The sequence below is a fragment of the Entelurus aequoreus genome, linkage group LG14 (assembly GCF_033978785.1).
Source record: "Entelurus aequoreus isolate RoL-2023_Sb linkage group LG14, RoL_Eaeq_v1.1, whole genome shotgun sequence".
NCBI lineage: Eukaryota > Metazoa > Chordata > Actinopteri > Syngnathiformes > Syngnathidae > Entelurus > Entelurus aequoreus.
In genome coordinates, this window is record NC_084744.1 from 56,953,026 (window position 1) to 56,965,525 (window position 12,500).

The 12,500-nt window shown below is 35.1% G+C and overlaps 1 protein-coding gene across 4 annotated transcripts in view; it reads right to left on the reverse strand.

Annotated features, from left to right (window-relative positions):
- Window positions 1-12,500, reverse strand: part of LOC133665094 (sodium channel protein type 4 subunit alpha B-like) — a 116,362-nt gene that overhangs the window by 14,170 nt on the left and 89,692 nt on the right. For all 4 annotated transcript variants that reach the window (XR_009828686.1, XM_062070289.1, XM_062070288.1 and 1 more), the window contains 4 exons: window positions 6,050-6,172; window positions 827-1,099; window positions 696-749; window positions 485-622 (listed from right to left, as the gene is read on the reverse strand). Coding sequence is in view for 3 of the 4 variants with exons in the window: in XM_062070289.1 (XP_061926273.1) it covers window positions 485-622; window positions 696-749; window positions 827-1,099; window positions 6,050-6,172 (588 nt within the window). In the remaining variant the exon portion in view is untranslated. The remainder of the gene's footprint in view (window positions 1-484; window positions 623-695; window positions 750-826; window positions 1,100-6,049; window positions 6,173-12,500) is intronic.

Sequence of the window (12,500 nt, forward strand, 5' to 3'; positions counted from 1 at the left end):
GTATATATATACATATATATATATATATATATATATATATATATATATATATATATATATATATATATATATATATATATATATATATATATACACACACAGATGTATATCTATATACATATATATACAAATATATATAATTTTTTTTATATAAATATATATACCATTTTTTGTTTATGTATTTTGAACTAAAAAATACACAAATAAACAAATGCATATATTTCATAAACATATATTGTTTATTTATTTACTTTTCATTTATTTATTTTGAACTAAAAAGAAATTTAAAAAAACTAACACATAAATCAAATTAATAAAAAACAATTATTTCCAATTAATTAATGTTAAATTTTTTTTAACGAAAAATCGTTTCTAATAAATAAAAACAAGTAAAACTTTTTTGTAATAAGGGGGGCCCCACCATATAAAATCCCCCTACCATCAGCAACAATTATTCCCAAACGGGAATCAGACTCATACTCATCTTTCTTTTCTGCTGGTTGAAATTGTCGATGATGACGCCGATGAAGAGGTTGAGGGTGAAGAAGGAGCCGAATATGATGAAAACCACAAAGTAAATGTACATGTACAGGTTGACCTCCCTGATGGGTTGCTCCTCCACCTGGAAAAACCAAACGCGGTGACGGTTCAGGCGCTTTAACGACGTGACGTACTTAGTTAACTTGAATACTTACTCCTCTGGAGTCAACAGCTGCGTGCATGATCTCCATCCAGCCTTTGAAAGTCGCCTGGCAAAACATTATTTGGCACCATGACGTACTTGTAGAACCTCGGACTTTGGACCCGGGGGGGGGGGGGGACTCACCACTTGCAGGAGGGACAGGTAGCCCAGTCCCACGTTGTCAAAGTTGACCTTGACCGTGGTCCAGTAGTACTGCGTGTCGTTCATGGCCAGGCAGTCCGACTTGTTGTTGACCAGCAGGGAGCTGTGGATGAAGCCCGTCCGGTTCACGCACTTGCCGAACTTGCCGGCGAACAGGTTGACCCCCATGATGCTGAAGATGAGCCAGAAGATGAGGCAAACCAGCAGCACGTTCATGATGGAGGGGATGGCGCCGATGAGAGCGTTCACCACCACCTGGTGATGGGACGCAGACGCCAGTGAGAATCGGTAGGACACTGAAAATGTGGGTCAAAAGTATACATACGGCAATGTTTTGGCCACAATACCCAGCAATATGTTTGGAGGAGAAAAAGTGAGGCCTTTAATCCCAGGAGCACTATGCCTACCGTTAAGCATGGTGGTGGTAGTATTATGCTCTGGGCCTGTTTTGCTGCCAATGGAACTGTTTTTTTTACAGAGGAGGATTACCTCCAAATTCCAAAGCCGTTCCTTTACCACTTTTGACGTGTGTTTGGGGTCATGGTGCAGTCAACACGTATATCTTATGTGTGACTGCCATCTACTCGTCACACTTATCATTACACCATGTGCCAAATAAAATAGCCTCGAGGTCCAGAATTATTCTGTAAATTAGGCGCACCGGGTTATAAGGCGCACTGTCGAGTTTTGAGGGGGAAAAAAGGATTTTAAGTGCGCCTTGTAGTCCGGAAATATTTTCTCACTGAATGTAATTAATTTTTTTCATTTTGACAGAAAAAATAAATGTACTGCTTGAAATGGCATACTTTTTCAACTTGAATAGTATCCAATATTGCAACAAATATTACAGTATATTATCATGCTTTCCAAACGTGTTTTTGTCTAAATAAAAATAAATAAAAATACTTAACTTTACTACCATCAAATTAATACAAATGACAATACATTTTACGTTGTTCTTTACAGCATATTATTGTAAATTTACAAAAATGACGTCACGTCGTGACATTGCTGCTTTTCAGAGCAGAGGAGCATGTTCGGCAGCGCACACACACAGAGTACTTACGAGCAGACACGGTGTGTAGACAGAAAAGGGAGAACGGACACATTTTGGCTTAAAAAGTAAAGATAAAGGTGAAGTTATAACACTGAAACACCCTCAGGAAGAGATGCTTTAAGACATGGCTAGCTAGCTAGCGGCTAACATCCATCCGCAGTGTTTTAGCTACTTCTAAATCACTAATCCTCGTCTCCATGGCGACGAACAAAGTAAGTTTCTTACAAGTATCATCCCTGTAGGACGAGGAATAGCTCAACATGCTTCACTACACACCGTAGCTCACCGGCGTCAAAATGTAAACAAACGCCATGGTTGGATCTACACCTGACATCCACTGTAATGATACCGAGTACAATAGCGTACATCGATGTTCTTTATCGTCCCAAAATCTTTTTTCCTTTTTAAAAATGTATATTATGTTTATTGTGTACATTTAATTCTGTCTCTGTTTAATTCCTTGCTTCTTGTCTTGTTTAATAGATGTCATCAGTGTTTGAACCTGACAGATACCAAGTACAGGAGCGTATCTAGTCGATACTACTATGATTACGTCAATATTTTTTATCGTCACAACATCTTTTTTCCTTTTTTAAAAATGCATATTATGTTTATAAACTCAGGAAATACGTACCTGGACACATGAGGACTTTGAATATGACCAATGTATGATCCAGTAACTACTTGGTATCGGATCGATACCTAAATTTGTGGTATCATCCAAAATTAATGTAAAGTATCAAACAACAGAAGAATAAGTGATTATTATTATTATGTCAATTTAATTCTTTCTCTGTTTAATTCCTTGCTTCTTGTCTTGTTTAATAGATGTCATCAGTGTTTGAACCTGACAGATACCAAGTACGGGAACGTATCTAGTCGATACTACTATGATTACGTCAACATTTTTTATCGTCACAACATCTTTTGTCCTTTTTTAAAAATGCATATTATGTTTATAAACTGAGTAAATATGTCCCTGGACACATGAGGACTTTGAATAGGAACAATGTATGATCCTGTAACTACTTGGTATCGGATCGATACCTAAATGTGTGGTATCACCCAAAATTAATGTAAAGTATCAAACAACAGAAGAATAAGTGATTATTATTATTATTATGTCAATTTAATTTGGTCTCTGTTTAATTCCTTGCTTCTTGTCTTGTTTAATAGATGTCATCAGTGTTTGAACCTGACAGATACCAAGTACAGGAGCGTATCTAGTCGATACTACTGTGATCACGTCAACATTTTTTATCGTCACAACATCTTTTTTCCTTTTAAAAAAATGCATATTATGTTTATAATCTCAGGAAATACGTACCTGGACACATGAGGACTTTAAATAGGACCAATGTATGATCCAGTAACTACTTGGCATCGGATCGATACCTAAATGTGTGGTATCATCCAAAACCAATGTAAAGTATCCAACAACAGAAGAATAAGTGATTATTATTATTATGTCAATTTAATTATGTCTCTGTTTAATTCCTTGCTTCTTGTCTTGTTTAATAGATGTCATCAGTGTTTGAACCTGACAGATACCAAGTACAGGAGCGTATCTAGTCGATACTACTATGATTACGTCAATATTTTTTATCGTCACAACATCTTTTTTCCTTTTTTAAAAATGCATATTATGTTTATAATCTCAGGAAATATGTCCCTGGACACATGAGGACTTTGAATATGACCAATGTATGATCCAGTAACTACTTGGTATCGGATCGATACCTAAATTTGTGGTATCATCCAAAATTAATGTAAAGTATCAAACAACAGAAGAATAAGTGATTATTATTATTATGTCAATTTAATTCTTTCTCTGTTTAATTCCTTGCTTCTTGTCTTGCTTAATAGATGTCATCAGTGTTTGAACCTGACAGATACCAAGTACGGGAGCGTATCTAGTCGATACTACTATGATTACGTCAACATTTTTTATCGTCACAACATCTTTTTTCCTTTTTAAAAAATGCATATTATGTTTATAAACTCAGGAAATATGTCCCTGGACACATGAGGACTTTGAATATGACCAATGTATGATCCTGTAACTACTTGGCATCGGATCGATACCTAAATTTGTGGTATCATCCAAAATTAATGTAAAGTATCAAACAACAGAAGAATAAGTGATTATTACATTAACATGTTGAAACGGAAAATAACTAGATATTAACAATAAATGAACAAGTAGATTAATAATCATTTTTTACAGCTTGTCCTTAATAATGTTGACAAAATAATAGGTAGATAAATGACACAATATGTTACTGCATATGTCAGCAGACTAATTAGGACTAATTTGTTTGTTTACTTACTACTAAAAGACAAGTTGTCTTGTATGTTCACTATTTTATTTAAGGACAACATTGCAATAATAAACATATGTTTAATGTACCCTAAGATTTGTTGTTTTTTGTGGTCCCCGTTATTTTGAAAAGTATCAAAATGTACCGGTACCAAAATATTGGTATCAGGACAACTCTATAAGGCAGTGGTCCCCAACCACCGGGCCGCGGCCAGGTACCGGTCCGCGGACCGATTGGTACCGGGCCGCGCAAGAAAAAAAAAAAAAAATTAAATTAAATCAACATAAAAAACACAATATATACATTATATATCAATATAGATCAGGGGTCACCAACGCGGTGCCCGCGGGCACCAGGTAGCCCGTAAGGACCAGATGAGTAGCCCGCTGGCCTGTTCTAAAAATAGCTCAAATAGCAGCACTTACCAGTGAGCTGCCTCTATTTTTTAAATTGTATTTATTTACTAGCAAGCTGGTCTCGCTGTGCTCGACATTTTTAATTCTAAGAGAGACAAAACTCAAATAGAATTTGAAAATCCAAGAAAATATTTTAAAGACTTGGTCTTCACTTGTTTGAATAAATTCATTATTTTTTTTACTTTGCTTCTTATAACTTTCAGAAAGACAATTTTAGAGAAAAAATACAACCTTAAAAATGATTTTAGGATTTTTAAACACATATACCTTTTTACCTTTTAAATTCCTTCCTCTTCTTTCCTGACAATTTAAATCAATGTTCAAGTAAATTAATTTTTTTTATTGTAAAGAATAATAAATACATTTTAATTAAATTCTTCATTTTAGCTTCTGTTTTTTCGACGAAGAATATTTGTGAAATATTTCTTCAAACTCATCATGATTAAAATGCAAAAAAATTATTCTGGCAAATCTAGAAAATCTGTAGAATCAAATTTAAATCTTATTTCAAAGTCTTTTGAATTTCTTTTAAAATTTTTGTTCTGGAAAATCTAGAAGAAATAATGATTTGTCTTTGTTAGAAATATAGCTTGGTCCAATTTGTTATATATTCTAACAAAGTGTAGATTGGATTTTAACCTATTTAAAACATGTCATCCAAATTCTAAAATTAATCTTAATCAGGAAAAATTACTAATGATGTTCCATAAATTCTTTTTTTAAATTTTTCAAAAAGTTGCGAATTAGCTAGTTTTTCTCTTCTTTTTTTCGGTTGAATTTTGAATTTTAAAGAGTCGAATTGAAGATAAACTATGTTTCAAAATTTAATTGTCATTTTTTTCGTGTTTTCTCCTCTTTTAAACCGTTCAATTAAGTGTAAATATCATTAATTATTAGTAATAACATAGAGTTAAAGGTAAATTGAGCAAATTGGCTATTTCTGGCAATTTATTTAAGTGTGTATCAAACTGGTAGCCCTTTGCATTAATCACTACCCAAGAAGTAGCTCTTGGTTTCAAAAAGGTTGGTGACCCCTGATATAGATCAATACAGTCTGCAGGGATACAGTCCGTAAGCACACATGATTGTATTTCTTTATTTTAAAAAAAAAAAAAAAAAAAAAAAAAAAATCCCCCTCCCCCCAGCTACAAAAAGGTTGGGGACCACTGCTATAAGGGACAAAAAGATGATTTGAGTAAATTTGCAATAATATTCTTACCAAGTGCTAGAAATATATGTCATATATGAAATGCCTTTTTACACACGCTTATTCACGCAAAGTGGGGACCCCACGCACGTATAGAAAGATGCGACGGGGCACAAGTGAGCACGTCGACTCCACAACACGTCCAAGCCAAACAAACGTCCTGTCCGCCGCCCATTATTTATGCAGTGTCGTTTCGGTTCTCACCCGCATGCCCTCGAATCTGGACAGAGCTCTGAGGGGCCGCAAAGCTCGGAGCGTCCTCAGAGACTTGATTGCAGCAAAGTCGGAATATCCCAGAGAGTTTGCCACCAGACTTATCAGCGACACCTGGAATAGAAATGACGAGGCGGATTGAGCGAAGCTGTGTGCATGAACAAAACAAGTACAGTCGCGGTCAAAAGTTTACGTACACTTGTAAAGAACATAATGTCATGGCTGTCTTGAGTTTCCAATCATTTCTACAACTCTTATTTTTTTGTGATAGAGTGATTGGAGCACATACTTGTTGGTCACAAAAAAACATTCATGAAGTTTGCTTCTTTTATGAATTTATTATGGGTCTACTGAAAATGTGACTTGGTCAAAAGTATACATACAGCAATGTTAATATTTGCTTACATGTCCCTTGGCAAGTTTCACCGCAATAAGGCGCTTTTGGTAGCCATCCACAAGCTTCTGCTTGAATTTTTGACCACTCCTCTTGACAAAATTGGTGCAGTTCAGCTAAATATGTTGGTTTTTCTGACATGGACTTGTTTCTTCAGCATTGTCCACACGTTTAAAGTCAGGACTTTGGGAAGACCATTCTACAACCTTCATTCTAGCTTGATTTAGCCATTCCTTTACCACTTTTGACATGTGTTTGCACTGTAAAAAAAAATTACTATTTTTATGGTTAATTTAATTTAATTTAATTTAATTTAATTTAATTTAATTTAATTTAAATTTAAATTTAAATTTAAATTTAATTAAATTTAAATTTAATTAAATTTAATTACATTTAATCAAATTTAAATTTAAATTTAATTTAATTTAATTTAATTTAATTTAATTTAATTTAATTTAATTTAATTTAAATTTAATTAAATTTAAATTTAATTAAATTTAAATTTAATTTAATTACATTTAATTTAATTTAATTTAATTTAAATTTCTACTGTAATTTTTCTTTTTTTAAAAAAATAGTTTATAAAACTGTAGAATTGAAGACATTATCTGTAAATAAACAATCCGCCTGTTATTTTAAGTAATATGCCAGTAATGACAAACTATGTATATTTCTTTTTTTTGTTTTACAGAAAAATACCAAATTAATTATACGTAGCATTTTCTGTTTTCTGAAATTACTTTCAAATTCATGTAAAATTACAGTAATTATCTTTCATTAAATATATAGCTTGTTATATAAAAGTCTATGTCCATACTAACAATCTAAAGGTATTTTTCTGCAGAACTGTTTGCATCGTCACTTTATTAAAGGTGGTTGATCTTAACAATTCAGAAAAAATCTGTAAAATAACAAAGAACATAAACAATGAATGAGCTGAACAAGATAGTGCAAAAGCAATACGGTAAAAGGGGTCGAATAAAAATTTAAAATGTGCTAAATAATGGTAATTAAAGCTGCAAGCAGCGATGGACGGGACCGACTTTGAGGGCTCATAAAATCCAAACCGGAGCAGTAATTAAAACTCTTTTATCAACTTTAAATCAGAAGGGTTCAATCTCTCTCCTGTGCTAATTTGAAGCCGACACGACAAACACGCTCAGAGGAGATAATGTTTGAGAAAAGGTGACCGGTTTTTACAAAACTTTTGTTTTGAAGGGGGAATTGCAAACTTTCTGTTGATTTTTGCTGGGGGTTGTCAATTTATGAAATATAGGTCTAAGTGAGACCTACATAGAGGTTTTTGTTTCATGTCTCTACGACATTCCTACTGGGAGTTACAGGCAGTTTTGTCTGTGTTTTGTCCTAGGGGACGCTAGAGCGCAATTTTGAGTTTTGGGGCTAGGTTTTTTGATTACATCGCAATTTTCACCAGTCCTGATGTGTGTGTCCAATATGGTGATTTTGAAGCATGTTAAGGGGGTCAAATTACAGCTCAAAGAGGCGGCGGTATAATAAAGAATAATAATAAAACCTTACAATTACAATAGGGTCCTCTGTCCCAAAGGGACATTGCGGTCCCTAATAATAATAATAATAAAACCTTACAATTACAATAGGGTCCTCTGTCCCAAAGGGACATTGCGGTCCCTAATAATAATAATAAAACCTTACAATTACAATAGGGTCCTCTGTCCCAAAGGGACATTGCGGTCCCTAATAATAATAATAAAACCTTAAAAATTCAATAGCGTCCTCTGTCCCAAAGGGACATTGCGGTCCCTAATAATAATAATAAAACCTTAAAAATTCAATAGGGTCCTCTGTCCCAAAGGGACATTGCGATCCCTAATAATAATAATAATAAAACCTTACAATTACAATAGGGTCCTCTGTCCCAAAGGGACATTGCGGTCCCTAATAATAATAATAATAAAACCTTACAATTACAATAGGGTCCTCTGTCCCAAAGGGACATTGCGGTCCCTAATAATAATAATAAAACCTTACAATTACAATAGGGTCCTCTGTCCCAAAGGGACATTGCGGTCCCTAATAATAATAATAAAACCTTAAAAATTCAATAGCGTCCTCTGTCCCAAAGGGACATTGCGGTCCCTAATAATAATAATAATAAAACCTTACAATTACAATAGGGTCCTCTGTCCCAAAGGGACATTGCGGTCCCTAATAATAATAATAATAAAACCTTAAAAATTCAATAGGGTCCTCTGTCCCAAAGGGACATTGCGGTCCCTAATAAGAATAATACAACCTTAAAATTACAATAGGGTCCTCTGTCCCAAAGGGACATTGCGGTCCCTAATAATAATAATAATAAAACCTTACAATTACAATAGGGTCCTCTGTCCCAAAGGGACATTGCGGTCCCTAATAATAATAATAAAACCTTACAATTACAATAGGGTCCTCTGTCCCAAAGGGACATTGCGGTCCCTAATAATAATAATAAAACCTTAAAAATTCAATAGCGTCCTCTGTCCCAAAGGGACATTGCGGTCCCTAATAATAATAATAAAACCTTAAAAATTCAATAGCGTCCTCTGTCCCAAAGGGACATTGCGGTCCCTAATAATAATAATAAAACCTTAAAAATTCAATAGGGTCCTCTGTCCCAAAGGGACATTGCGGTCCCTAATAATAATAACAAAACCTTACAATTACAATAGGGTCCTCTGTCCCAAAGGGACATTGCGGTCCCTAATCATAATAATAAAACCTTAAAAATTCAATGGGGTCCTCTGTCCCAAAGGGACATTGCGGTCCCTAATAATGATAATAAAACCTTAAAAATTCAATAGGGTCCTTTGTCCCAAAGGGACATTGCGGTCCCTAATAATGATAATAAAACCTTAAAAATTCAATAGGTTCCTCTGTCCCAAAGGGACATTGCGGTCCCTAATAATAATAATAAAACCTTAAAAATTCAATAGTGTCCTCTGTCCCAACGGGACATTGCGGTCCCTAATAATAATAATAATAAAACCTTAAAAATTCAATAGGGTCCTCTGTCCCAAAGGGACATTGCGGTCCCTAATAAAACGCTAGAAATACAATAGTGTCCTCTGTCCCAAAGGGACATTGCGGTCCCTAATAATAATAATAATAAAACCTTAAAAATTCAATAGGGTCCTCTGTCCCAAAGGGACATTGCGGTCCCTAATAAAACGCTAGAAATACAATAGTGTCCTCTGTCCCAAAGGGACATTGCGGTCCCTAATAATAATAATAATAAAACCTTAAAAATTCAATAGGGTCCTCTGTCCCAAAGGGACATTGCGGTCCCTAATAAAATGCTAGAAATACAATAGGGTCCTCTGTCCCAAAGGGACTCGGTCCCTAATAAAAGTGCGACAAATTGAAAAATGCAACTAAAGCGAAGGGGTGGGGGGACTAGAAATGGTGGCCTAGTGGGCGGACTCAGCTCAGGTCAAAGGCCAGCAAGAAGAGGTAGGTCTTAAGAAGGGTTTTGAAGACCCCCATGCTCTGGGCTGACCTAATGTGGAGGGGAAGGCTGTTCCAGAGCTTAGGGGCGGCAACGGAAAAGGCTCTGTCCCCTCTGGTCTTTAGCCTGGATCTGGGGACCGCCAACAGCAGTTGGTCAGCTGACCTTAGGGCTCTAGACGAGGTATGATGATGCAGAAGCTCGGTCAGGTATTGTGGGGCCAGACCATTTAGGGAATTAAAAAACAATTACATTTAAAATCAATGCGGTGACGGACAGGGAGCCAGTGGAGCCACAGAACTTTCCTCCAGAAGGTCTTATCTTTGTCCATGTGATGTCAGATGAAACAAAAATGGAGCTGTTTGGCCACAATACCCAGCAATATGTTTGGAGGAGAAAAGGTGAGGCCTTTAATTCCAGGAACACCACCCCTACCGTCAAGCATGGTGGTGGTAGTATTATGCTCTGGGCCTGTTTTGCTGCCAAAGCAACTGGTGCTTTAAATTGTTTAAAATGTTATTATGAATTAATGACCTATCCCAGGCTCCAATTACGTCACATTAAATATTGCACTTTGAGATATTTTTTTGGGAAAATGTTGCATATTTTGTGTTTGCCATATAAAAAATGTTGCTTTTTATTTTTTTTTAAAAGAAGGGCCTAAAACGAACAAAAAACATAGACAACAATAGAACTTATAATTGACGGATAGATCTGAAGTTGATCTCGAGATTATTGTGTAAAAAGTAAACAGTAAAAAAATTTTAGAATTTATTTTTTAACACTTGAATGAGTAGGACCCTTTTGGTTCCCCAATAATCTGTGTGTGATTTGTTTTTAAGTGTCATTGCTCAAAAAATAATAATGAATTAAAATCAATGGTGTTATGAGTTATTGACCTTTTTAAGGCTCCAATTATTATATAATCTGAAATATTCCTCTTAAAAATTTTATTGGGTGAAAATATTGCATATTTTGTGTTTTTTTTCCATAAAAAACAGGGTTTTCTTTGGCCAAAAGAGCATAGGACTTAAATCTTTAAAAACTTTATATTGACAGATAGACCTAATGTTGATCTAGAGATAATAATACTGAATAATGACACATTTTAAATATTTTTTGTACCAAAACCCTTTGGGGTCCCTGGGATCAAGCCTGAGTGGAGGCCTGAATGTATATTTTTTCATACATATATTGTATTGGTTTTTAAAATAAAAAAAAAAATCAAAATGGCCCCCGCTTGCTTTGATTTTTCAGTGGAAAAAGTTTGGACACCCCTGCAACAGGACAATGACCCCAAACACACGTCAAAAGTGGTAAAGGAATGGCTAAATCAGGCTAGAATGAAGGTTCTAGAATGGCCTTCCCAAAGTCCTGACTTAAACCCCATTGAGAACATGTGGACAATGCTGAAGAAACAAGTCCATGTCAGTAAACCAACAAATTTAGCCGAACTGCACCAATTTTGTCAAAAATTCAACCAGAAGCAAATATTATGTATACTTTTGACCCAGCAGATTTGCTCACATTTCCAGTAGACCCATAATAAATTCATAAAAGAAGCAAACTTCATGAATGTTTTTTGTGTGACCAACAAGTATGTGCTCCAATCACTCTATCACAAAAAAAAAAATAAAGAGTTGTAGAAATGATTGGAAACTCCAGACAGCCATGACATCATGTTCTTTACACGTGTATGTCAACTTTTGACCACGACTGTATATACTGCAATAGCTTCCTTAGAGGTCTTAGTCAGAAACATGGATATTAGTACTAAGAACATATTAAAAAAAAACATGACAATAATTTAAAGTTGCTATGATTTGGGACATTCCACAGTTAGGAACAAGTTTAAATTTGTTTGTTGTTTTAGTTTTTAGACTTCCACTCTATTCTACATCCAAAACAGACAAAACAAAATGACTTTCCGCTGTCGAATGACCCTTGGGGGGGGGGTGATGGATGGATGCCAAGGAGACACTCATGAGGTGACAACACACAGACAAGTATGCACACATGTGCACCATGCGTGCATACTCCGCTATATATGCATATGACATATGTATATATATCAAATAGAGTGAGTTTTATAAAGAAGCTTTAAAAACAAGCTGCCAGATTCTCTCTCGTCAAAATGTCAGCCAATGGGTGCGTTCAAAAATAATTTAGCACTCGTAGAGTCCCAAGAGTGTGGATTTCTTTATAAAAGTCTATTTACAGATGTGTCGGGCCAACATATAAAGAAGATGCTCAATTTCAGCTTCTCACAGAGTTAAAAGGGCGAGTTTGCAAATGTTCAAATCAGATATGCTAAAAAAAACAATCAGAACATGAGTTAAACACTTTAGGCTGTATCTACTAAGATACCAAATAACAAGTGCTAGCTAAATAGCATGTGCAAACTAAAAAAAAAATGCTCGTACTATTAGTGATCTACTAAGACTGCGTTGATAACAAGTGCAAAAGTGGTGCAGACCGCCCAATTTAGAGGAGGATTTTGCGTGTACCGTGTCACCATGGAGACACTCATTGACGACACATGGTGCTCAAACTTGTGTTTTGCGCACGATTATAATATATAA